Raw genomic sequence first — 24,582 nt, 5'->3', positions numbered from 1 at the left:
TCCATTCATCTATCATTTATCTCTCTATCTACCAATCATCTGTCTGTCTATCTATCGTCATCTATCAATCTATCAATCAATCAATCTATCTATCTATCATCTATCTATCTATCTATCTATCATCTATCATCTATCAATCTATCTATCATCTATCATCTATCTATCTATCATCTATCATCTATCTATCTATCTATCTATCTATCATCTATCTATCTATCTATCTATCTATCTATCTATCATCTATCATCTATCTATCTATCGATCTATCTATCTCTACCAGGTGTCTCACTATGTAGACCAAGCTAATCTCAAATCCCGACATTCTTCTTTCTCCTGCCTCTTAAATGTCTGGCTGCCAGGCATGAGTAGGATGCCCAGCTCTGTGTCTGTGTGTCTGTCTCTCCCCGCTCTACTTATTTCTCTCTCTTCCTGCCTTTGGTACCTGTCTTTCCAGCACAAGGTCTCTGTGGAGGTCACTGCCTGTCTGCCCAGCGCAGCTCCTTGTTGGACCTGTCTCCTGCACTGTGCATGTCTCAGAGGACTCAGCAGGTCTTGGGAGGCCCCACCCCTCACCCCCTACACACACACAGGCAAGGCAAATCACAAGAGGAAAGGGCACTCCAGATGTCAGCTGGGACAAAGGCTCTCTGGTGGGAGGCAGTGTGCTGTGCCACCTATAAGGAGTCATTCCCCGGGGACTTCATGGACAACATGTGACCCTGACTTCTCTGCCGTGGACAGCTGTGTCCTGCAGACAGTCTTGAACAGGGGATGGGCATGTTCTGCCCTCGAGGAACAAGCGGGAGCTGGGAGGGGGTAGATTTGGGGTACAGAGGAGCAGGGAAAAAAGCCTTAGGCCCGGTCTGAGGTAATTTGGTGGCTTGGGCAGACGGGGAGCACGGTGTCTGAGGCTGGCAGGAGAGGTGGGCTGAGGCTGAGTGCTTGCAGAGGGCTGCTGACAGATCCTGCAGGCCCAGGGCCAAGCTGGGATCGGAGGCTCAGTGCAGCTCAGCGCTAATCTCCTCGTGACCTTGGAGCAGCCAGACTTGCCTGCTGTCTGCCCCCAGACCCAGGGCTGGCTTCAGAGTATAGGGAGAGCCCTAACCCTGGAAGCCTGGGAATGCCAAGGAGGAGTGCACTGGGGAGCCGGGAGCTTGGCCCCGGGCCAGCCCTGCAGCAGGACTGCGTCTCAGACAAGGAGGAATGGAGACTTGGGGACGAGAGGCTGATCCTTCATCCTGGACTACAGGCTACAGGGTGGCATGTCAGCCCCTGCAGATGAGGCAGACAGATAGAGAGATGTGGAGACAGTCAGTCTTGAGGTCAAGGTAGAGAAGTGAGCAGTGTGGCAGGGGTGAGAGAGATAGGGTCTGGCAGGAAAAGGGGAATCGACCGCCCCATCCCTGAATCACTGGGAGCTGCAGTGTGGGTCTCTATGAGAAATAGTGGGCTGGACTTCTGGCCCTGACACAGAAGCTCTGGGGCCTAGATTCCTAGGTCTGAGGGAGGAGGCTGGATCTGGCCTCCTGAGTCTGAGGGAGGAGGCTGGGCCTGGCATCCTGAGTCTGAGGGAGGAGGCTGGGCCTGGCATCCTGAGTCTGAGGAAATGGGTTGAGGGCCTGAACCCTCATATATTAGAAGGGAAGACTGGGAGTCCTGTCTCCTGGGAGGACAGTGGCAGCTATGTCCCCAGGGACCTTGCCATGGACAGACTCTCCTAGGGGTGGCTCCCATCTGTTGGCATGAGAACCTGAGGCTTTCCCAGGGACGGCAGGAAGCTCAGATGGGCACACGGCAGGGTGGGAGCACCTCTAGGGGTGGGGGTTCTGCCTGACTCATTGCAGTCCACCTCTGTGGCTCCTAGATATTTTCCGTGCCATCTGTCCACCTCCCTGACACCTGCATGGCTCACGCAGTGTCTGCACCTCCCCAGCCTCCATTTCGGGGTACCTGTGACTGTCTTTTCTAAACACCCCTACCTTGACCTCCCCTTCTGACCTCATTCCCGTCTTCCCATCATTCAGGTGTATTTTTTTATTTGTTTGTTTATTTTTTTATTTGGTTTCTGAATAGAAACATCTTTCAGTTTCTCATTTTGTCTCTCTGTCTTTCCACGTCTGTCTCCTACCTCAGTCTCCCTCTTTGTCTCGATGTCTTGTCCCTTTCTTTGGTTTTTCAGGGTCTCTTTCTGTTTCTGCCTTATCTGTCTCCCACATCTGAATCACTTCCTTCCTCTCCCATCCCCATTCCTTTATCTAAGACCCCCATTTCCCAAAGCACTGCTCCTTCTCGTCTCCCCACCTCCATTCCACTTACCTGAAAGCCATCGCTAACTCTCATCTCCCCCTTCCTCCCCTAACCCTCCCCCACCTAGTTCTCCCTCCCATCCCCCCTCACCCACCCCAACCCACAGATCTGCAGTTCCATCCCCCATCTTCATCCGTAGGCCCTTCAGCCTTCATCCGCCATCTTTCTCCCCATCGTTCATTTTCCCTTTGGATCCCCATGCTGATCCCTTTCTCTTTATGGGGGGGTCCCCAATCCATCCACTTCCGTCACTGACAGCCCTCCCCAGTCCCACCCCAGACACACAGGGAGGAATCCAGAGCTGCAGCAGGGGTCAAGTGGTCGGTCAAGGAAGGAGGCTGCATCTGCTGGAGAGATGCACAGACAGAGAAGGACACACGGACACGGAGGCAAGGACATAGCAGGCATGCAGGCTCCCCCCGCCCCCACCACACGTCTGTGCTAGCACACCTTCAGCTAGGCACTTGTCTGTCAGCCATCTCCTGCTCCTCCCCCTCTTCCTAGCCCTCATGTCTGTACACTGCCCCCCCCCCCAGATTAGGGGCTGCGAAAACTCTGCAGCCCCAGGTCGGTCACTGCAGATCACCCTTATCCAGGTCTGCAAGGAGAAAGAGAGGTCATCCTATGTCTATCCCATAACCTCTGTCTGTCTCCATTGGACCGAGGGAGGGAATAGGGTCTTGATGCCCCCTAAACACGCTGACATAGCTCTCAGACACACCCAGACAGGTTGGGGGCTTTTAGATGGGGGGGGGTTTGCACAGATGGCTGCAGACCCTGCTGTTTGGGCTGGATGAAGCCAGTACCACGCGCACACGCATTCACCCTCAAGCAATTGCACTGGTGCCGCCACACTCATACAAGGGGCACACGAGCAACCGCACAAGGTCAAACCGAGATGCTAAGGGTCAGCCCTCCGCCTCCCGTGGACAAAGCCACCAACATGCGCCACAGAACTCCCCCCCCCCTAGACTCAGTAGCCCACCCTCCCAGCCCCATGAACTAGTCAGGTCAGCCGGCTCCCGGGTTCCCGCAGACTCAGCCCCGGGGCTTAGGAGTGCAGGAGCCCCCCAACTCCCGCACACACCCAAAGTCAATGGACCCACAATGTCACACACACAGCGTCCGGCCGACCCCTGCACGTACCCCCATCTTGGCGGCTCCGCGGGAAGAGCGGCGGACAGGCTGGTGAGCGGTGGCCGCAGGACCGGCTCAGGCGCGGGCTCGGGCTGGGGGCCTCTGCAGCGCCCGCGCCGCGGTGGGAGCGTGCGTCTGTCGGTCCGTGGGTCCCACGGCACAGAGGCTGCGGCGGCCCGGGCCTCCGCCTCCTCATATGCCCGCGCCCGCGGGGGGAGTCGGCTCTGGCCAATCAGGAGCGGCCCTGAGCAGACGGACAGCTAGAGGCCCGGCCCCCGGTACTGCAGCTGTACTCCCCCTTCCCCCTTCACCGCTCCAACCTTGTTTCTGCAAAGTGGCGGCGCCACCGAGAAGCTAAGCGCAGTGGGGGGTGGGGATCCCGGACACCCCCAGGGTGGGGACCTAAAGACCCCCCCTCAATATAGGGAGGGACCTTAGGGACTGGGGCTTTGAGGGAGGAAGCACCCCAGAATCTGCCTCCTTCTGGGAGTGGGGTGGATTCAGGGTAGGAGGGACGCCTCAAGGAACTGCAGTAATGCAGGGCCCCAGAGTACCACCATCTTGCGGTATGTAGAGGGGACCCCAGGAATCTGTGTTTGATACTGTTCAGGAAGAAGACAGTACGCGTGATGGGGAGACTGGTGGAGGGGTGCTACAGAGATGGGAGGGGGTTCCTAAGATCCTCTGCACTGTGTCCCCATGACTGAACACCTAAGACATACCACCCCACACAGCACAAAGGAGACACAACAAAGCCAGAAGCTCACACCAGGACGCCCTGAAAATGCCCCCACTACAGTTAGGTACCACCATCACCTCCACATATACCACCAAAGGCTCTTAACCACATCCCAATCACACCACACACACACACACACACACACACACACACACACGCCACCACCACCACCACCACCACCACCACCACCACCACCACCACCACCACCACCACCACCACCACCACGATCCTTCAACCAGAAGCTCAAAAACCAGCAGAAGGGGAATCCATGAAGGGCTCACACCCATCATATCACAGCAGAACCCCAGTCACGATGCGGAAGTGCTGTGGAGGGCCCACGCCTGCAGAACACCACCTCACAGACTCCCATCACACTGCACCACAACTGACCTTGCGCCATCTCACACGGAGAACCAAGAGATTGCTTCACTTAGCACCATTGCGCAAGCATCGGACCCACATTTCCTCTAGACACCCACAGAGACCTGTGAGGCCACTGGTGCACAGCATACCGTCAAACACACTTGCACGTACCCTAGTGTGTCGGGGCGTGAGACAAGGCTCGTGGTACAAACTGGTCAAATAATTGCTGTGAATGACAGGCACAAATGTGCACACATTCCACACATAACAGCCATTCAGAACTCAGCCACGGGACACCATCTCACACATCCCACAGTACGGCACTGTCATGTGTGAGTTTGTTGCACCTCCAAACATATCCCAACGTCCCTACCCACACACCACACCCACACCCCCGTGTGTGTATATAAAAGGGTGCGCTTGTGTCCCACCTCCCGCTCTTCCACACACACACAGCACCCACTCTCCTCCACATCAGAGCCTGAGGAGCCAGAGTCTCCCGTGCCCACCCCGACACCACTTTGCTCATGGAAACATTTCAGACTCTCCCTAGGGATGCTGGTAAAAGACAGCAGGGGGAAGAGCACTCCGGTCAGGAGCAGGAGTGAGCTGGGTGTGCAGGCTTAGGGGTTGGTGCACATTAAGATTAAGGATCTGATGGTCATGGTGGCACTCGGGAAGCACGGGCTGGCAGATCTTTTTGAGTTCAAGGCCAGCCAGATCTGCACAGCAAGCACCAAGACAATCAGGAAATGTCTAGTGAGTGAGACCTTGCTCAAAAAGGGGTTAGGAGATTAAGATGATCCTGACCTCAAGGGGACATGGGAAAGGAGGGACCCAGAGATACAGAGCGATGTCCTTCGGTAGGGATAGAGACAGTGCCACATTAGATGGAGGAAGGGGGCTTCCCCCAGCACCTAGAGCTTCATCACAATTCTGTTCTCTGGCCCGTTCCCATCTCTCCTGCTGTCCCTTGTTGCCATAGTTACAGGGAGGCTGACTCTGCAGCAAAGGAGGTTGGGCCTGCGGATCAGGCTTGTTGCCATGGAGACGAGGAAAGGAGGAGGAGCCGCACCTTTCAGCTCAGGTGCACGGCTCTCAAACACCCCTTCCTCAAGTCTGTTCCTTACCCCAGGATGGAGAAATTTTACCAACATTTATTCCTTTATCCTTTCCTTCTCTCAAGACATAATAAGCCTGGAGGTCTGTGCCTGGTCCACAGAGGACAGGTTAGAAATGCAGGGGAGGCTGTGGGCGGGGGGGGGGCAGAAGGGCTGGGGGGTCATAGATCTCAGGAGATACATGCTTCTCCTGCCTTCTGACTGGGCTGGAGGTCCCACCCCAGACACAGGCTCAGCTCCTTCATGAAATCCTTCCTTAGACACAAGGCTGGCTAGACTGATGACTGGTGATCGTGCTCCCAGTGCGAGGCTCTGCAGAAGTGGGGGTGGGGGTGGGGAAAGAAGACTTTGGAAGGTCACAGAGATGGAGGAGGGCGGAAGAGCTCAGAGAAAGGAGGAAGGAGAGAGAGAAGAAATACAGACAGGAGCCACCCCAGATATAGAGAGAATTACGGAAGCATGACAAAGGATTTGCAAAGGCAGAAATGAAAGGCCAGGGAGACTGTAGCAGGCGTGTTCAGTGAGGGTGACAGAGACACGGGGCACCTTAGAGAGCTAGGCAGAAGATAGATTTGCCAAATGTAGAGAAAAAGAGGAGAAATTCTGTGGGTTCAAAATTAGAGAAGAGCACAAAGAGGGAGGGGGGCGCGAACAGAAAAATCCGCGATGGTAGCCACTTCAACTGCATCCAGCCCCAGGACAGGGTGATTAGTCAGTCTCTTAGAGACAGGGAGATGGCAAAGAGGCTGGGGCTGGCCTGGGATGACACACACAGTAAAAGTCCTCAGAGATGCAGAGACGGCCAAGTGGAGCTCGAGGACACCGCACGAAGCAGCCTGACACGGGGGCGGGGGTAGGGAACCTTGGGACCTGTCCTTCTGCCGGGGGACCACGTAAGACCAGACCCTGGGTCTCTGTGCGCCAGGCAGGCAGCGGGGTGCTGAACGGACAGCTCCCGAGTCCTTGTAAAGGCTGAAGGGCAGGCTTCGCCAGCTGCGGGTTCCTTAATCTCGTCTTCTTCATCCTTCGGGTCCCCTCAGTCTTCCTTTAGCTTTCCACGGCTTCCTGTCTGTCACCTTAACTCCCTGTGTCCTTTCACTTCCATGTTTCATTTGAGTCTCGCCCACAGGAATGTGTCCCGTTCTGCAATCTCTTTGCCTCTTAAAGTCTCTGCCCGCCCTCTTCTCGCCTCTTTCCAGCCCTCACCCATTCTGTCCGCATCAAGATCTTTTTCCTCTCCTCTACCCGTCTGCTTCTTCCCCACCCCCGCTGCATCTCTTTCCCTTTTCTGCTCGGCCTCGTTCTGGCTCTGGCTGTGTGACCTTCAGTCGTCCTTTCTCCACAGAAACCTCCAGAGTGGTGAGAAAGGCGGGGACAGAAGGCAGACCCACCCTTCTCCCTGTTCAACCAGCCCTCAGGCCCCTTCTCCCCCCACCCCCCACTTTTCTCACTTCCTCTTTTGAGGGCTGGAGAGGGATATGGCTTCAAGGGCTAGCCACTCTTGAAGGTGGCTTAGCAGGGGTCACACACACGACCCCCAAGTTCTCAATTCACTATAGTCCAGTCCCATGTCAACACTATAGATGCCACCTCAGGCTTTAACAGGAACAACTCCCAGGTTCTCCCATCCCCCCAACCCCATCTGGTTTCCTTCTTTCGAGTCTTCCCTCCCAGTTACTCCGCCTTTCCAGATCCTGCATCTCTCCATCTGTCTCAGGGTCTCTGTCGCAGCCTCCTTCTGTCCTGAGAGAAGGTCAATGGAGAGGGGGCGGCTGCTGGGACCTGAGCTGACCTGCATGCAGCAGGCATTGCGCAATGTGGCGAGTATGCAAATCTCTTGCTGTTCTCGGCAAACTCCTAGGGTCTAAAAACTCCCGTTGACCTCCCAGCCCCAGAAAATCAAACCCAGGTATTCCCAGTTTTGGGGTTTTGTTCTTTTTTTATTCCAACAGGGTCTGAGATGTGGCAGGGGGAGATATAGGGGCCCAAGAGACCCTCTCCCTGGGGGCGTCTCATAGAAATTTTGAGGTTTCTCCCCCCAAAAAAGAGAGAAAGAAGAGAGGGGCACCAGGGGACACCCACATGTCCAGAGGCCCTCTCGACCTCCAGAAGTGTGGAGAGCCGTGTCAAGTCTTGGGACATCTGGGCAGTCCCAGGTTGGGGTCCTCCCCGCGGACCGCTTTCCAACGCCAGGAGCGGCCCTCACAGTCCACGGCCCTTAAGAGTCCTCGGTCTCTGCGCTCCTCCCGCCCGCGGCGCGGGATGGAATGCGGGCGTCCGCGACACCCTCGCTGCAGTCCACTAGGAGGCGCAGGCCTGCTCCGGAGCCGGGCTCGGACTTCACCAGAAACTGAAGGCAAAATCGCGGCGTCCTGTCCGCCTGGGGCGCATCGCGTCCCTGCAGTCAGTCGGGGCGCACGCCCGGCCCCGTCCACGGTCATTCGTGCTCAGTCAGCTCGCGGGGTCCGGTGGGTCCAGGCCGCGGCCGAGGCGGGCTGGTGGCTTCCGCCGGAGTGCCCAGGCCACGCGGGGGCGCCCCGGCCCCTGAAGCTCGCAGCGCCTGGATGCGCCTGCACTCCTGGCAGACGCGCACGTGCGTGCAGGGCGTGGGAGCCTGGGGCCGGGGTCCCCCAGGAGGCCCGGGGTCGTCCAGGAGGCGCTGCGGACCCCCGTGCGCGCCCGCGTCCCCGCCCGCGCCGGCCGAGTAGAGCTTGCCGTTGCTGAGTCGCATCTCGCGGACCGCGCGCAGCGACAGCAGGGCCCGGCTCGGGCCGCCAGGGCGCCGGCGCCGGCGGGAACGCGAGGTCTTGCGGCAAGACACGGCGTGGCGCAGCTCCTGCAGCATCTCCTGGCACACCGACACCTGGGGGCGGCGAGACAGTCACTGCGAGGCCCGCCGAGTCCTCCCTTTCCGCCCCCACCTCCTTTCTGCACCTTCTGCACGCCCCCACTTCCCACCCCTCAGTCCCTCCCAATTCTGTTCCTTCAGTCAACGCTTTCCTTTCCCGTACCGCAACCCTCCCCCCATCCCCTTGTATTCGTCTCTCGGCTCCATCATTTCTTGGGTTTGTCCCGGAACCTGCCATTTACTTCCTGACTCGTCTTTCTAAACAATATGTTCTGACTGCCCATAACCGCACCACACCATTTCTGCCCCACACTATTACAAGGCGACTTTACTGAGTGCCAGGCACCTGAGTTATAGCAAAGAATAAAACAGAACTTTAGGACTTGGGATATAGGTCAGCGGTAGAGGGCTTGCCCAAAACGTCTAAGGTTCTGGGTTCCATCCCCAGGAATGGAGGGGAAAAGAAAAGAAAAGAAAAGAAAAGAAAAGAAAAGAAAAGAAAAGAAACCCGAGAGATACCACACAGAGGCAGAGTGCGCACGGGCAGGACGCTGTATCTAAGGCAGGGCAGATGAGGAGGCCCCCAGTGAGATTATGTAAAGGGTGAGCCCCTCCATAAAAGGCCTGGGAGAGCATTCTAGGCAGAAATCCAGTGCAAAGGTACTGGATGGAGGTGGGCCTGCCTCGGGAGGAGTGGGGAGAGGTGTAGCTGAGGCCCGAGGAGCTGAGGCCAACTGGTAAGGCCCTTAGACCATCCCAAAGCTTATGGTTTCTCCAGGGTCTACCAGGAGCCACTGGTAGTGGTGGCTGCTGGCTTTGGTCAGATCACTTGAGCTGTGCTGAGAACTGACTGGAGGGAGACCAAGTGAGCAGGGAGCCCTGCGAGGAGGCTGCGGATATCATCTGTAGGCTGGGCACAGGGACTGAGCCTTTCCTGGGCTATGCTGTGGAGGAACCCACAGGCTTTGCTGAAAACCGTGGAGAGGAAGGAGGGAGTGGCTGAGAACAAAGGCCCACAGTGGGCTGAGCAACAGGACACTTGGCTCTGCCGTGGGGTGGGGTGAGTGAAGCTTGGACCCTGGGCACCAGAGAGGGGGTTGCGTTTACAGACTTTGGAGCTGGGTGATGACACATGCCTGAAATCCCAGCGCTATAGAAGCTGAGACAGGAGGATGGCTCTAAGTGTCAAGCCAGCATAGTGAGTTCCAGGCCAGGGGGGACTGCATAACAAGACCTTATCCCAAAAATCCAAACTGGGGTCAGTAAGATGGCCCAGCCATGGAGGCTGATGACCCAAGTTCCATCTCTGGAACCCACGAGGCAGAAGGACAGAACTGACTCCTAAAAGCTGACCTCTGACTGCCACACGCATCCAAACTCTAGGTTATGCTGTGCGGACGCCCATCTGCAATCATGGATTAATAAACAAAACTAAGGGCTGGAGAGATGGCTCAGCGAAGCATAATGGCTTCCTAATCCTCATACTTGGGAAGCCGAGGAAGGGGGATTGCCGGTTTGCCTCAGCCCCTCAGCACTGTAGGAGCATCCCGTTCTACCCGTACCTTCCCCATGAAAGACCATCCCTGAGAGGCCATTTATTGCTTATGGTCTCTAAGAGGAGAGGCATACGTCCAAAGAGGGAAGCAGGAGGAAGTGGCTGGGCCAGGCTTCATTATGGTTTCCCTGGAAAAGGCAGGGCAGAGAATAGATGTGGCAGAGAAGGGAACGGGAACACTGACTGCTCTTCCAGAGGTCCTGAGTTCAATTCCCAGCGACCACATGGTGGCTCACAGCCATCTGTAATGAGATCTGATGCCCTCTTCTGGTGTGTCTGAAGACAGCTACAGTGTGTTCAAATAAAATAAATAAATAAATCTTAAAAAAAAAAAAAAAACTAAAACTAAAACCAAAACCAAAACCAAAAACCAAACCAATAATAAATCTTGGTGGGGAAATGCACATTTGGGCATCATGGCGTCTAGTCTCGAAGTCTCGCCCACCAGTCCTCTCTGACATTCTAGCAGGGCTGCTTGGAGCGACTGGATGTGGCCAGAATCACCCATTTTCCTCCCGCCTTGCTCCCGCTTGGGTCACTTGCTGGCGGGCGTGAGCTGCAGAGGGAGGAGGGCATTTAAATGGCCCGGAGAAGACACCCTCCTTCAAGGAACTGAGAGGCCTGCTGCCGGCTGCCACTAAGTGGGCCATGCCCTCAGAAACAAGCAAGTTTTAGAGATCGAAGGGTTGAGCCACCTCTCACACACAAACCAAATAGTAGTGAATCTAGAGGGGCCCGGGGCTGCTGACCTTTGACCCTAGCACCTTAGAAGGCTGAGGCAGAAGGATTCATGGTCAAGGCCACGCTGGACTGAGGGGGTGAATTTAAGGCCAGACAGGACAACTTAATGAGACCCTGTCTTAAAAAGTAAAACGTAAGGGTGAGGATGAATCTCAGTGGTAGCGGCGTCATGGTAGACATTTGCCTGGCACACATGAGGCCCTGGGCTCTGGTCTCAGTACCACACACACCAAACGAGCAAACAAACAGCCCCCCTATTTCAAACCTACCAACGTGATTCAAAACAGCCAGTCCCTCCTCTGTCCTGTCTCCTCTCCTAGATGCCCCGTTCCCTTCTCTGCCACATCTATTCTCTGCCCTGCCTTTTCCAGGGAAACCATAATGAAGCCTGGCCCAGCCACTTCCTCCTGCTTCCCTCTTTGGACGTATGCCTCTCCTCTTAGAGACCATAAGCAATAAATGGCCTCTCAGGGATGGTCTTTCATGGGGAAGGTACGGGTAGAACGGGATGCTCCTACAGTGCTGAGGGGCTGAGGCAAACCGGCAATCCCCCTTCCTCGGCTTCCCAAGTATGAGGATTAGGAAGCCATTATGCTTCGTTTGTCTGCCGGTCTCTGCCTCTCGCAAATAGAATGTTGAGTAGCTCGAGCCGGACTCGAACTCATCAGTATGTAGACGAGAAGTCTTGAACTGCTGATCCATGCAACGCCTCTGCCTCCTGAGTGCACCGGCTGCTTTTATTCCAGTATCCTGCTCTCAGACTCTGGGGTCCTCCACACCCTTCCTTCCCCGGATCCTTGAATTCTCTTCAATTCTCGTCTTGTCAATTCCCTCCTCTGTCCTTTCCCATATCCTAGATTCTTTGTCCCCTCTGACCTGCCACCCCCTTTATCTGACCAGGACTTTCTGAGCTCATCTCTCACCTCTTGGCTCCCCGACCCCTTTTCATACCTTGCATCCCTCCACCTCCTCCATCCAAGACTCTGCCACCCATCACTTGGTGTCCTTAATCTCCCTAGGGGTCTCCCCTGCTTGGCCCCAAACCTTGGTCGATCTCCTCACCTCCTCGGACTCCGCTGACCTCCGCGTGGACCAGATGAATTCCATGACCGCCACGAAGACAGCAATGATGAGGCCACAGATCAGCACGACAAAAATACCGCCAATGTTCTCCATGCCCAAACCTGAGGGTGGACACAGCTAGGGTGTGGGCGTGGGACCGAGGGGTTTCTGGGAAAGAGCAAGGGGGGAGGGGATGCTGACCTTTGGCCCTGTGGTCCTCCTCCTTGGGGCACCGGCCGCCCTCCCACCACTTGCGCTTCAGGATCTCCAGCCTGTTGTTCTCCTGGAGCTGCAGGATGGCCAGCGTGATCTCATCCCGGAATGGGGAGCCTGGCAGGGCACATGAGGGCTTCACCATGGGCCCCACTAACAGAAAGCACACCTGCCCTGCCACTTCTCCCAGCTTCCATTGGACAGCCAGAGGGAGGGAGCCCTCTGAGCCGCAGGTCAGCCCTCTCCAATCCAAATGCAGCTAGAATGAGGTTCTCCTATGATGGGGCTGCCATTCCTACCCCCCCAGTCCCCCGCCCCCGCCCAAGGCTCGCACTGGCCGCCTGACAATTCCCCACACCTGCGAGGCAGAGCGCTACTTTAGAGCCTTCACTTCTACCTGAGATGCTCTTTCGCACACCCCCTCGGGTCTCTGTGCACACACTGGCTCCCTTTTGGCTGCTTTACTCAAAATGGCGGCAAATCCTCCACTCCCTGCCAGTCTCCCCCATACTTGCTTCACAACCCTTGACTGCACTAGGACAAGCTCCCCTGCAGCCCCCCACGCCTGCTCCCTGGAAGGGCACTGGAGCAGCTGCTTAGTGGCTCCTCATACAGTGCTTCTGTATCCACCCCCACCCCGTGTCCTCCTCTGGGGCTCACCGTGATTACCAAACGTTACCAAAGTTGGTAGACAAACTAGCGTTTGTGTCTCTAGCCCCGAGCCCTGGAAAAGTGTGTCCTGAAGCGTAAGCCGCTCCGCCTCTCCGCCTCGCTCCTTCCTTCCTGCGCTCGCTCACTAAATATCTGTGCTGAGCTAGGACGTCCGCTCCGTATGGAGAAGATGAAGCAAGGAACACCAAGACCTAGCTGAGCATGGCGGTACGCGTACTACATGTACTTGGGAGGTGGAGGCAGGAGGATCAGAGGTCCAAGGCCATCCTCATCTACAGCCTGACCTACTTGATGGCGAGACTCTGTCTCAAAGCGGGGACAAAAACCCAATGAGGGCTGGCGAGATGGCTCAGTGGTTAAGAGCACTGAGTGCTCTTCCAGAGGTCCTGAGTTCAATTCCCGGCAACCACGTGGTGGCTCACAGCCATATGCAATGGGATCTGATGCCCTCTTCTGGTGTCTGGAGACAGCTATGGTGTGTGCCGCCTAGCTCATGTTTGCTGAGGTGTCCATGCAGTCACAGAATTCCCTTAGTATCCAAGGCTGGAGCTCGCTGGATTCTAGGCAGACGGTTTGCATGCTCAAGGTGCAGAGGCTCAGGAGGGTGACTGCGCCTGCCCAGGGCCACCTCTCCCATGGTGGGCGTGGTCTGCTCGGGCTCACTCGCACGTCCTGGCCTGCGTGCCCCCCCTCCCCACATACCCAGCGGCATGCCGATGCCGTAGCCCTTGGTGTCGAGGAGGCCCCCGATCTGGGTGAGGTTGCAATTGAGGCGCCTGTGGTACTCGTTCATGGTGGACTCCAGCAGGAAGGCGTAACGTGAGTTGAGGACACGGGCGATCCCCTCCTCTGTGCTCTTGACGAACACGCTGGGCTGCTTCGACTGCATGTAGTTCCACATCCGCTGGTACGTCTGGTACCGTGAGTTCTTGGCAGAGCAAGTATGAAGGAAGACGGGTGAGGGCCACTCTGACCATTTCCCTTGAGCCCTGTAAATTCTTCTCACCTTCCAGCTCTCCCACCCTCCTGAAGACAACTCAATCCTTGGCCCAAGCCTCCAAGTACTGACCCACATTAGAACCCTGTCTGCCTCCATGTTTTCATTCGCCAGGTGGAAGTCAGTACCGCCCCCAAACAGGTCAAGTATGTCGTCGCCCTCACGCACAGCCCGAGAGGTTTTAGCGGAGCCCCACCTGAAAGAAGGTCATGGTGGAGCCAGCGTGGATAGTGCCGTACTCAATGTTGGTCTGATCCGCCAAGTCGTCTGCAGACTCCACCGGCACCTCCATGCGCTGCACCGTGAGGAAGGCAGCCAGGTTGGCCGTGTAGGAGGAGATGATGATCAAGGTGAAGGCCCACCTGAGGGGTGGGAAGTATGAGCCTCTTGCTGAATTTGTGGGTGAACGAGGTGAGACTCCACAGGGACAGACGGGCAATCCTCTCAAGCAAAGAACAGTCCCACGGGGTTCTCACAGAGCTGAGGTTCCTCCAAGCGGAGGCAGAGTTGATAATAAGCAATGGGAGGGGCTGGAGAGATGGCTCAGCGGTTAAGAGCACTGGTGCTTTCCTCTAGAGGATCTGCGTTTGATTTCCTGCACCTATGTGGCAGGGGATCTGACACCCTCTTCTGCCTTCTCTGGGTACTGCACATGCACGGTACACAGACACACAGGCGGGCAAAATAGCCATCCATATAAAATAATCAATTGGGATTTCACACAAACACACACACACACACACACACACACGCACGCACTTGCACACACACGCACTTACACACACGCACTTGCACACACACATGCATGTGCACACGCACACACACGTGCGCACACACACACTGATTGACATAGAATAAAATGATGGGCAAGCGACACACCACACAAACACCAGGAGTCAGAGAGCTGCACTGCACCGCGACTTTCAGAACAAACAAGCAGCCAGGACTGAGACATGACCTGATGACAGGGCTCAGTCAGCTCAGGGGTACAGAACAGTCCCTGGCACTGGTGCACGTAATCACAGGGCTTCGAAACTCATAAAGCAAGGCTGGCAAGAGACCGCCAAGTAGACGTAGTGGTTTGAATAGGTTTGGCCCCGCCGACCGACTCGTGTGTGTGTGTGTGTGTGTGTGTGTGTGTGTGGCCCATGGGGAGTGGCACTGTTAGATGGGGCCTTGTTAGAGAAGATGTGGCCTTGCTGGAGAAAGTGTGTCACTGTGAGGGTGGGCTTTGAGGTCTTTATGCATAAGCTCCACCCAGTGTGGAATTCCGCTCCTCCTGGCTACAAGAGATTGAGAAACACAGAGGAGTGGAGAGAGGAGGAGTCTCTGTTTCTCCAAGGCCACACGGCAACGCTCTTGCCTTTTCTCTCTTTTGTTGGCAAGACAGCCAGGTGGAAAATCAGTGAGTAAGGAGGCAGAAGCCATGGACAACAACCCACTCACCCCGGACAGCCCTTCTAGGACAGTTAACCCACCAACAGCAGACGTCTCCAGGGCATGTACAGGGACCGTTTCCCTACACAGACCAGGCTGCAGAGCCATGAAACAGTCTCAGTGAATTGAAACGGACTGAAGACCTGCAGAGGATGCTCTCTCACCACAGTGGAAGTGAGCAGAAATCAATAATGGAAAGAACTGGAAAATCCCCAAGTCCTGGCTGCACCCGCGTCTAGCTGGGTGACCTTGAGGCTGTGCTCTGGCACCTCCACCTACTCAGTACTCATCACCGCTGGCTCTTCCACAGGGGCTTTGTGCAGACTGGGCTAGCCCACAACACAGAATGTGCTGGACAAGTGTTTACTGTCACCACTTAGTGCCATGGCCTGACTTGGGAAGAAGGTGCAGCCAACCAGGGCAGCCATTTATTGTACTCTGGCTTCTTCCTGCCAAATAAAAGTGGCCAGGCCCCCTGCAGGCCACAGACGACCGAGGGCCTCCCTGACCTGGGCTCATTATCAGGCAGTAACAAGAACAGGCAGCTGGCCTTAGGTTCTGGGTTGGGAGTGAATGGACAGAAGTGTGAAGAAAACTCTTCAGGTAGAAAAACCTCTAACCCTGACAACAAGGCTCAGGGACTGACTGTCTCACCACACCCTCATGGGCCAATGTTACTCACTACGAAGAAATGACCCAGTGCCTGCCCAGCACACATCAGGTGCCTTGCTGGCCCTCGAGACTGGGACATGGCAGGCAGGTGGTAGAGATGGAGTATGAAGTGATAGGACTGGTTGCTTACTGATAGAATAGACAGGCAGGCAGGCAGGCAGGCAGACAGACAGACAGACAAAGATCTGGAAGCAAAGAGATGAGCTATTTTGGACAAGGTGAATTTGGGGTCACCTATTAATATAGAAGCAGCCTAAGTTAGCTGGATATGGGAGGAGGCTCAGATGAGGATTCTGGAAGTGACCAGTTCCAGCCTGGTGTGTACAGGAGTGGCCTGCAGTGGGGACATGCATGTTGTGTTGGGTTGAGTGTGCTGTCCTGGTTCCTGCCAGTGGGCAGGCTGACCATGCAAGACCTGGCCTGAACCACAGAGCTTGAGGGTACCACTCCCAGATGCTGACTCCTTGATGCAGGAAACTCATACTTCCTGCACAGTCACAGGACGAACTGAAATCAGCAGAGGGGAGCTCTCACTCAACGTGAGGACTGCGAGTCATGAGGGGAGCTCTGCCAGACGTGCTCACCTTTCTGAGAAGTCATGGCAGGGATAGCAACTCCATTGGTATTTGAGTCGCTCAGTCAAGATGCTGAAGCCAGCGGCGCCAGTTCCTGGGGCTTGCACTGGTGCTCACACTGGCACCAGCACACTCCTTTGCCAACTGTTTCCAAGTGTCAGATGTGGAGCACCAGCAGTGATCCAGTCAATGGCCTCACTCCTCAGCACCCAAAACTGACACTGCGAACAGAAGTCACCTTCCTAGTTTATGTCCTCTGACATAGTCATGCACAAGCAATGGCTTACTGCTCTGATCCAATTACAAATCATGTCACCTAGCCAGGCATGGCGGTGCCCGGCTGTAATCCCAGCACTTGGGAGACAGAAGCAGGTGGATCTCTGAGTTTAAGGTTAGTCTGGTCTACAGAGTGAGTTCTAGGACAGCCGCGGCTACCTAGTGAAACCTTCACTCAAAAAACAAACAGAAAGAAATCACATCCCCCTTTCTCCTCATTACAACTAGAGCATTATACTAAAGGTTAAAAAAAAAATCTTGTGTCTGTGCATGTGAGTGTGGCACCACTGGAGCCCTTAAGGGGGGGTTGGACCCCCTGGAACTGCAGTTACAGGCAGCTGGGAGCCCACCGAGGGGAATGCTGGGAACTGAGCCATCTCACCAGTCCTAAAAAGATTTCAGTGTGTGTGTGTGATGATCTGGATATGCTTGGCCCACAGGAAGTGGCATTATTAGGAAGTGTGGTCTTGTTGGAAGAAACGTGTCACAGTGTAGGCAGGTTTGGAGGTCTCCTGTGCTCAAGCTCTACTCAGTGTGGAGAGAGTCTCCTCCCGGCTGCCTATGGATCAAAATGTAGAACTGTCAGCTCTTCCAGCACCAAGTCTGCCTGGCTGCTGCCGTCCTTCCCACCATGATGACAATGGACTGAACCACTGGAACTGTAAGCCAGCCCTGATTAAAGGTTTGCCTTTATACAAGTTGCCTTGATCATGGTGTCTCCTCATAGCAATGAAACCCTAAGAGAGCCTGACCCTTGAGTATCAGCTCAGGATGAAAAAGCGTTAAAGCAATACTCATGCTCTCCCAAACCCCAAATTACAAAATTACAAATTACAAAAGCATAGACCCTGAGTGTGCCCATGGGCTCGCTGAGGGGCAGTGTGCAGTGTCAAGTTGAGGACATGCTGCTAAGGTGAGGTGGTGCCTGGAATCACGGCTTAAGGAGTCGCACGTGAAGTTAAGGGTTGGGGGAAGGACCTCCTGATAGCTGGACAAGGTTTCTTGTCAGAAAGGTGTGATGACAGTTGCTAAGGGGGTAACATGGAGACCTACCTGGACACTGAGATGTGAAGGCAAGCAGGGCTAAAGGAGAGTGAGGTCAGGGGACCCGCTGCCCAAACAGTGACCAAAGGAGAGCCCCAGGGGGAGAGGGGGGAAGGGCTGTGGTCCAAGGCAGCCTTAGGTGTGCGGATTTCTGAGGCAAACCTGTCTTCAGTGATGAGCTGGCAGGAATAGCTGCAGAAGACTGTGGCCGCTGCCCAGAGGCATGTCCTAGCTGGGTGCTCACAGAATCCCGTGATGGTAGCAGCAATGCCCTACAGTCCCACTGGATTGTGGGTCCCAGGGTGGCTAAGGTCACTGTGCCACTGAGTCAAGCTTGGAGATTAACCAGTGCCTACTGAGGGAGTGGGTTGTGTGGGAGGACTCAGGGTTTGGGAGAGCATGAGACTAGGCAGCCGGCTCAGTGAGTGGCAGTGTGATTGATGGCTTCCTGGGTGGCTGCAATGGGAGACTGCGGGGAACGACTGGGTAGATAGCATGGCCCTCAAGAAGCAGGTCTCAGGCTGAGGAGAAAGCATTGGGGGCTCGCAGACTAGAGACCACTAGTCCCCTGCCTTTAGGACTGTTCAGATTTATAACCTTGGGAACATTCTAGACTGCTCTGTCAGAGTACCTGGCCATCCCTCAAAAGCAGACAGTGTAGAGCAGAAGCACCGTTGCTCTGAGCACAGTAATGTTTTCACCTGGGCTGGGAGGGAACAGAATAAGCCCCTCCCACTGTCAGCACCAGACATATACACCTTAATCCTTGGAAAAGGTGGATCTGTCAACCTGGAGGGTAAAAGGGACTTTGTAGATGAAATTAAGGATTGAGATAAGAAAGCAGGGGGTTGGGGATTTAGCTCAGTGGTAGAGCGCTTGCCTAGCAAGCGCAAGGCCCTGTGTTCGGTCCCCAGCTCCGAAAAAAAGAAAAGAAAGCAGGTCGGGCGGTGCTGGATCGCGCCTTTAATCCCAGCACTCAGAAGCTAGAGGCAGGAGGATCTCTGTGTTTGAGGTCATCGTGGTCTACAGACTGAGTTCCAGGACAGCCAGGGCTACACAGAGAAACCCTGTCTCCAAAACAAAACGTTGAGGAAGTGACCCTGGACCCCCAGCAGGCCTGGTGAATGACAAAAGCAGGGGTAGGAAAGGGATCAGAGTCTGGTGGAAAAGCATTGGCTCTTCAAAGTTTGGAGCAGGAGGACAGAAAGCTCAATGTAAGCTGGGGCTGCAAGAATGAATTCAAGATAAACCTAGGCAACCTAATGAAAACTTGTCTCAAAATACAAGAGCAACGAATGTGGCCGGAGTATAGCTCAGTGGTAGAGCCCCTGCCTAGAATCCCCCAGTGAGGGGAAATAGCACTCTCCTTAACATGCACAAATCACTAGGTTCAATATCTAGCTTTGTAAAAATAAGTAAGTCAGAGAGGGATTTGATGATGTTATGCTGTTTTTCTGAAGAATTAGGCCACAGGTCAGAGATTGCAGGAGGCTTCTAAACGCTGGAAAAGACAAGGAAAGGGATCTTTGGGGGCTGCAGGAGGCAGGCCAGCTAACGACTTTTAGCCCTGTCCTATCTAGTTTGGGTTACTGACCTCCAGAACTGAAAGTTAGTATATTTGTGTCATCTTAAGCCACCAAATCAGTGGTGATCTTTGTAGCAGACGTAGGAACTAACCTAGAGGTGGCATCTGACTGTGGGCTTTTCCCCTGACTGTGGGCTTTTCCAGCACTAGGTATTAAATTCAGGGCCTTGAGCATACTAGACAAGTGGGCCATATTGAGCTATATTCCTAGCCCCAACCCTTTTCTTTTGGGACAAAGTCTTCTGTAGCCAAGGCTTCCCTCAAACTCAGTCTGTAGCCAAGGATGACCTTGAGCGGATCCTCCTGCCTTTATCCCCAGTGTTTAGATCACAGGGTGAACCACCATACCCTGCTTATGTACAGAGCTACATCCCTAGCCCCTCCCGCGAATTGCTTGTTTATTGTTATTATTATTGTTTGTGTGCGTACACACACAGTCACATGAGCCTGGGGAAGACAGAGGGGACTCTACAGCTTTGATTCTCTCTTTCCGCCTTTTGTGGGTTTGGGGACTGAACTCAGGTCGACAGGCTTGTCCCACAAGCATCTGTACCCACTGAACCATCTCTTTGGACTTCTAGTTAAGTTAGTGTGCCATAGATTAAGTTAGAGACCCTGCCTCAAAAAAGAAAGTGGAGAGCAACAGAGACAGTGTCAGCCTCCACACACTCCTGCACACTTGTGCACACACACCTGCATGTATGTGCCCATGCACACATACCACTCGCATCACACACACACAACATACAAGAACTGAAGGGCCCCAGCTTGACAAGACAGACTCCATCTTGTAACCAGGCCTTCATTTTATACACTAGGCCTGTCCTCAGGTTGAACTCTGATTACTGGAAAAACCACAGACTGTTCCAGGAAGGAACCACCCTAGACATGGGCCACAGCAGGAAAATACCTAACATTCCAGAGGCTGTAGGTATAGATAGATTGCTTAAGCCAACTGAAACCACTGTTAGCCAGTCATGTAACTGCCGAGTTGATAAGCTGTAACCACAATAGAAAGGTGCTGGGGCCTTCTGCGCTACCTTGCTGCGCTGGAGGGTCCTGAGGGTTCGAGCTCAAGCTTGAATACTCTTTGCTTTTGTAGGTCTTTGGGGACCCTTGGATCTGGGCATAACCCTCATGTACATGGATGCACCTGTCCTGCACACACACAAGCACCCGAATACAAGCATCATGACCTGTAGCTGGCATGGACTTCTCGGCGCGTGTACCAGGGGAAACTGAATCTTACCAAAGAGACTTCAAGGACTCAGTGTCTTTAACAACTAGGGCAGTGTCACAGACTTAACAGCAATGCTTCTCATGACTCTGAAGACTGCTCAGCTCACGTCACCTTTGCATAACTCAGTGACACCTAAACCATGGGCCTGCCCTTTCCTCGTGTGCTTAGGATTAGACTTCTCCGCTTCTACATGCCAGCCACATGCTCTGCCACAGAGCCGTGCCCCTGTCTTATTAGTAACCCAGTGTGGCCTTGAGCTTGATTTCAAAGCTCAGGCTAATCTCAAACTCATAATTCTCCTGCCCCAGACATTTTTAAATGCTGTGATTTTAAATGTGACATGGGCCTTTCTGTCTTATTTCGGTTGAGGGAGACTGAAGTAGGAGAGAGGGTGCCCCCTAGCCAAGGCCCTGGAGACAGTGGGCTGCTTGGTTGACGTTCAGTTCTTCTTCATTGCTCAGCCATGGGGGGGGAGGGTTGGGAGGGAGGGAGAGGGAGCGGGGAGAGGGAGAGAAAGCCGTCTGGGAGAGCACTGCAGCCCACATCCCTAGAATGGAAGGCCTCCCAGTGTAGATAAAAACAGCTCACCAGACTCCGCTGACACAGCGTGTGGACAGCGCCCGGGGCATGATCTCCGAGCCCTGCTGCATGAAGCCACCCACAGGGAACCAAAGGCTGTTACCCAGCGTGTACTGGTTCTCCAGGATATGGGGACGCGCCCGAAGACACGGGTGAGGGTTGTACCACTCATAAGGGCTCAGCCTGTGGAGAGACGAGCGGGTGGATGAGGGAAAGGAGGGGTTGCAAGAGGTAGTAAAGCTTTTGTGATGAGAAGGGAAGGGGCAGGGGGTGCAGGGAACAGAGATGCTGACACACCACAGGAATACACTCTGCAGTGGAGGTAAGAAGACAGAAGCAGAGAGAAGGAAGGAGAGAGGCCCAGTTAGATCCCCAGGGGGGAAGATGAGAAACGGAGACAGGGCAGGTACAGGGCACCTGTGGCCCCACAGTGTTCAGCCAACAGAAGAGGGACAGTGCGGGTGTGGGAGGCTGGTGGGCTGGGCTCCTGCTTCTCCCCACCCCCTCACCAGTCCACTCACCTGGCAGCCAGAAACAAGACACAGCTGACAGCCAGGTAGGCAAGAAGCATGAAGAGCCACACGGCAGGGGAGAAGGGGTCCAGGAAGGAGAAGTAGCCAGGCTTGCGGCCCTAGGGGGCAAAGGACAAGTGAGAGCAGCCACCCCTGCCACAAGCTGTGTGCTCAGCTACAGCAACCTCCAGGAATTCAGAATTCAGAAACCACAGCGGCCGATCCATCCTCAAGTCCACTTCAGCCCTCCCCACTCCCGATGCTAGGTCACAGCCACTCCCTACTCCCAGGGAAACGTATGTACCATGTGCACCCTGTAGAGGATGCTGATCCCCAGGGTCATGAATGGCTTGGAGAAGTCGATGACCTTCTCTCTCTCCGCGGTGATGGTGAAAGCTGCCACAGCCAGGTCTGCCTTCTGCTGGAGGGGAAGCGGGTGGGGCGGAGGGAGGGGCACAAGACAGAGGTGGGCAGTTAGAGACACCTGCAGGCTGAGACTGGATGAAGCTATGTCCCTGTCCCTCTAGACTCATGGCTCCTACCCGTACTATGGTCTAGTCTATCACGGCAACCCTGTTTTTGTTTTACCTTGAGAAAGAATCTTAGGTTGCTCAGGCTAGCTCTGAACTAATTACATAGCCAAGGCTAGCAGTGAACTCTTCTTCCTTTGCCTCCCAAATGCTAGTGTAACTGGTGACGGCCTTGCTTTTAAAGCCCCATGTGTGTGGTTGTCTCCCCTGTATACTTGCGTCATGAGGAAGCAGGAGACTGGTACCCAGGCACCCAGACACTGGCTTGCTCTCACCTTGGGAATAGACAGCACTTAATTGCTTACAAGAATGGACAGACGTATTTTGTTTTGTTTGTTTTCAGTGTGTGGATGTGCGTGTACACGGAGGAGGACATGTGTTGTGTGCACACACGAAGGCCAGAGGCCCAGGTTGGGCGCCTTCCTCCTCTGCTCTCCACTTTCCTTTTTGAGACAGGGTCTCTACCTGAATCTGGAGCTCACCGAATCAGCACGGTGGACTGCTGACAGCAAGCGAGGGATGCTCCTGTCTCTGCTGCCGTGGCCAGCTTTATATGTGTGCTGGGTGAACTCAGGCCCTCACGTTTGTGCGGAAAGTGCTTTACCAACCGAACCCCTGGGCAGAACTTCTTATCAATCATCTTGTGGACCGCTCCCAAAACTCTCTGAGCCATGGCTAGTTTCATTTATAGATAGGAAAACTGAGTCTCGGAGAGGCAACCAGGAGAAAGGGCAGTGGCTGGGGACATGAGCAGCTGGGGACCATGAAGTGTCCAGCAGACATGGGTGCTCTAGACAAGGGTCTGAGGAACACAGGGCCAGGGTGCAGCTCAGCAGGAATGGCCTTAGGAAGTCTGCATGCTTCCAGTGGGGACGGGGGACAGGGGACAGGCCTGAAGTGGTGACGGCAGGGACAGAGAGAAGACTGGAGGCTGGGCTGTCCTGACCTGCAGGGAACCCCTTTCAGAATGAACTGAGTGATCCTATGGGAACATCTCGCTTTGTGGACATTAGCCTGCTGTGAGCTGAGGGCTGACAGGGAACAGGGAAGAGCCCACGTTTCGTCCACAGACACGCGCATGCAGTACTCGGCACGCAGTCCGGGAACTTCTACCACACAAAATTCTTCCAACACTGTGCCTCCGAGGGTGCTGGGACACTGGCCAACAGCGACACACAATGCTTATGTGACCTCACACATATGTAGTAGGGACATGCGGTGACATCTCTCATGGGCCAATAAGTGCTATGTGACACTCAATCTCACAGCTGAGAAACAGAGCAGGTAGGGTGGGTAAAGGAATGAAGAGTCCTGCGCTCTCTCTCTCTCTCTCTCTCTCTCTCTCTCTCTCTCTCTCACACACACACACACACACACACACCTGCATTAGCAGTGATGGTTCTCACAACAATTCACATCTTAGTCATAAATGTGGCCTGCTTAAAAGAAGGGATGAGGGGGCTGGAGAGATGGCCCAGCAGCTAAGGGCATGGCTGCTCTTCCTGTGGTACCTGGGGTTCCATTCCTAGCACCCACACAGCAGCTCACAACTGTCTGTAAATCCGAGGTCTCAGCCCCCAGGAATCCCTGTGTACATCAGCACAGCCCTCCTCCTCTGTGATGCCGCAGGGCTGAGTTGTCTCCGGCACCCAGGCTGTATTAGGTTACTCCTCACTCGCACTGCGTTCCCTGCTAAACCTGAACTGGGTCTCCTGGCTCTGGTTAGTCATCAGGTTCCTGACACTGAAGAGTAAGTTGTCTTTGAGATCTGCCTCCTCTCTTTCCCGCCCTGCATTTCACTGGGGATCTCTGCTCTCTCTGCTCTCTCCTTGACCTTGAGTTCATTCGTTTCTGTTTCTGCTTTGTTTTGCTTTTTGAGGTTGTTTTTTTGTTTTGTTTTGAATGGGATCTCATGGTAAGGCTCTGGCTAATCTGGAACTCGATATATAGACCAGGCTGGCCTTGGTTTGAAGTCACAGAGAACGGCTTGCCTCCCCCTCCCCAGCTCCCGGTGCTGGGATTAACCACACCCATCTATCCTGTCTGTGTGTGCACACCAGAGGACAATCCCGGGTATCGTCCTCAGCATCGCTGTCCACCTCGTCTGAGACAGGGTCTCTCGCTGGTCTGGGGCTCACCAGTTACACTAGGCTGGCTGACCAGTGAGACCCAAGGGTCCGCCTGTCTCTGCCCCACTGATGCCGTGGTCTCAAGTGAATCCCACTGTGCCCAGCTTTTCCATGCGGGTTGCAGGGACTTAGCTGGGGTCTTGTGCTGGCCGGGAAAGCACTTTCGGGCTGCGTTCCCCTCCATCGCTGGTACAGTGTTTTATTATTGCTATGGTTATCCTTCAGGGCTGTGGCATCTCTCCCGGACT

At 54.7% G+C, this 24,582-nt stretch overlaps 2 protein-coding genes across 2 annotated transcripts in view; both read right to left on the bottom strand.

Moving 5' to 3' along the window:
• Positions 1-3,608, bottom strand: part of Atp1a3 (ATPase Na+/K+ transporting subunit alpha 3) — a 28,825-nt gene extending 25,217 nt beyond the window's left edge. Inside the window, exon 1 of the mRNA XM_032894198.1 lies at positions 3,454-3,608. Coding sequence (XP_032750089.1) covers positions 3,454-3,459 — 6 coding nt within the window. The 5' untranslated portion in view covers positions 3,460-3,608. The remainder of the gene's footprint in view (positions 1-3,453) is intronic.
• A 3,969-nt stretch (positions 3,609-7,577) lies between these two features.
• Positions 7,578-24,582, bottom strand: part of Grik5 (glutamate ionotropic receptor kainate type subunit 5) — a 60,872-nt gene continuing 43,867 nt past the window's right edge. Inside the window, 8 exon segments of the mRNA XM_032894197.1 lie at positions 7,578-8,530; positions 11,874-11,995; positions 12,075-12,203; positions 13,461-13,686; positions 13,952-14,117; positions 21,173-21,346; positions 21,685-21,794; positions 21,980-22,093. Coding sequence (XP_032750088.1) covers positions 8,105-8,530; positions 11,874-11,995; positions 12,075-12,203; positions 13,461-13,686; positions 13,952-14,117; positions 21,173-21,346; positions 21,685-21,794; positions 21,980-22,093 — 1,467 coding nt within the window. The 3' untranslated portion in view covers positions 7,578-8,104.

Source organism: Rattus rattus, chromosome 2 (assembly GCF_011064425.1).
Source record: "Rattus rattus isolate New Zealand chromosome 2, Rrattus_CSIRO_v1, whole genome shotgun sequence".
Classification (NCBI taxonomy): domain Eukaryota; kingdom Metazoa; phylum Chordata; class Mammalia; order Rodentia; family Muridae; genus Rattus; species Rattus rattus.
The sequence above is the reverse complement of the archived record's forward strand: the minus strand, read 5'-3'. Positions and strand labels throughout refer to the sequence as shown.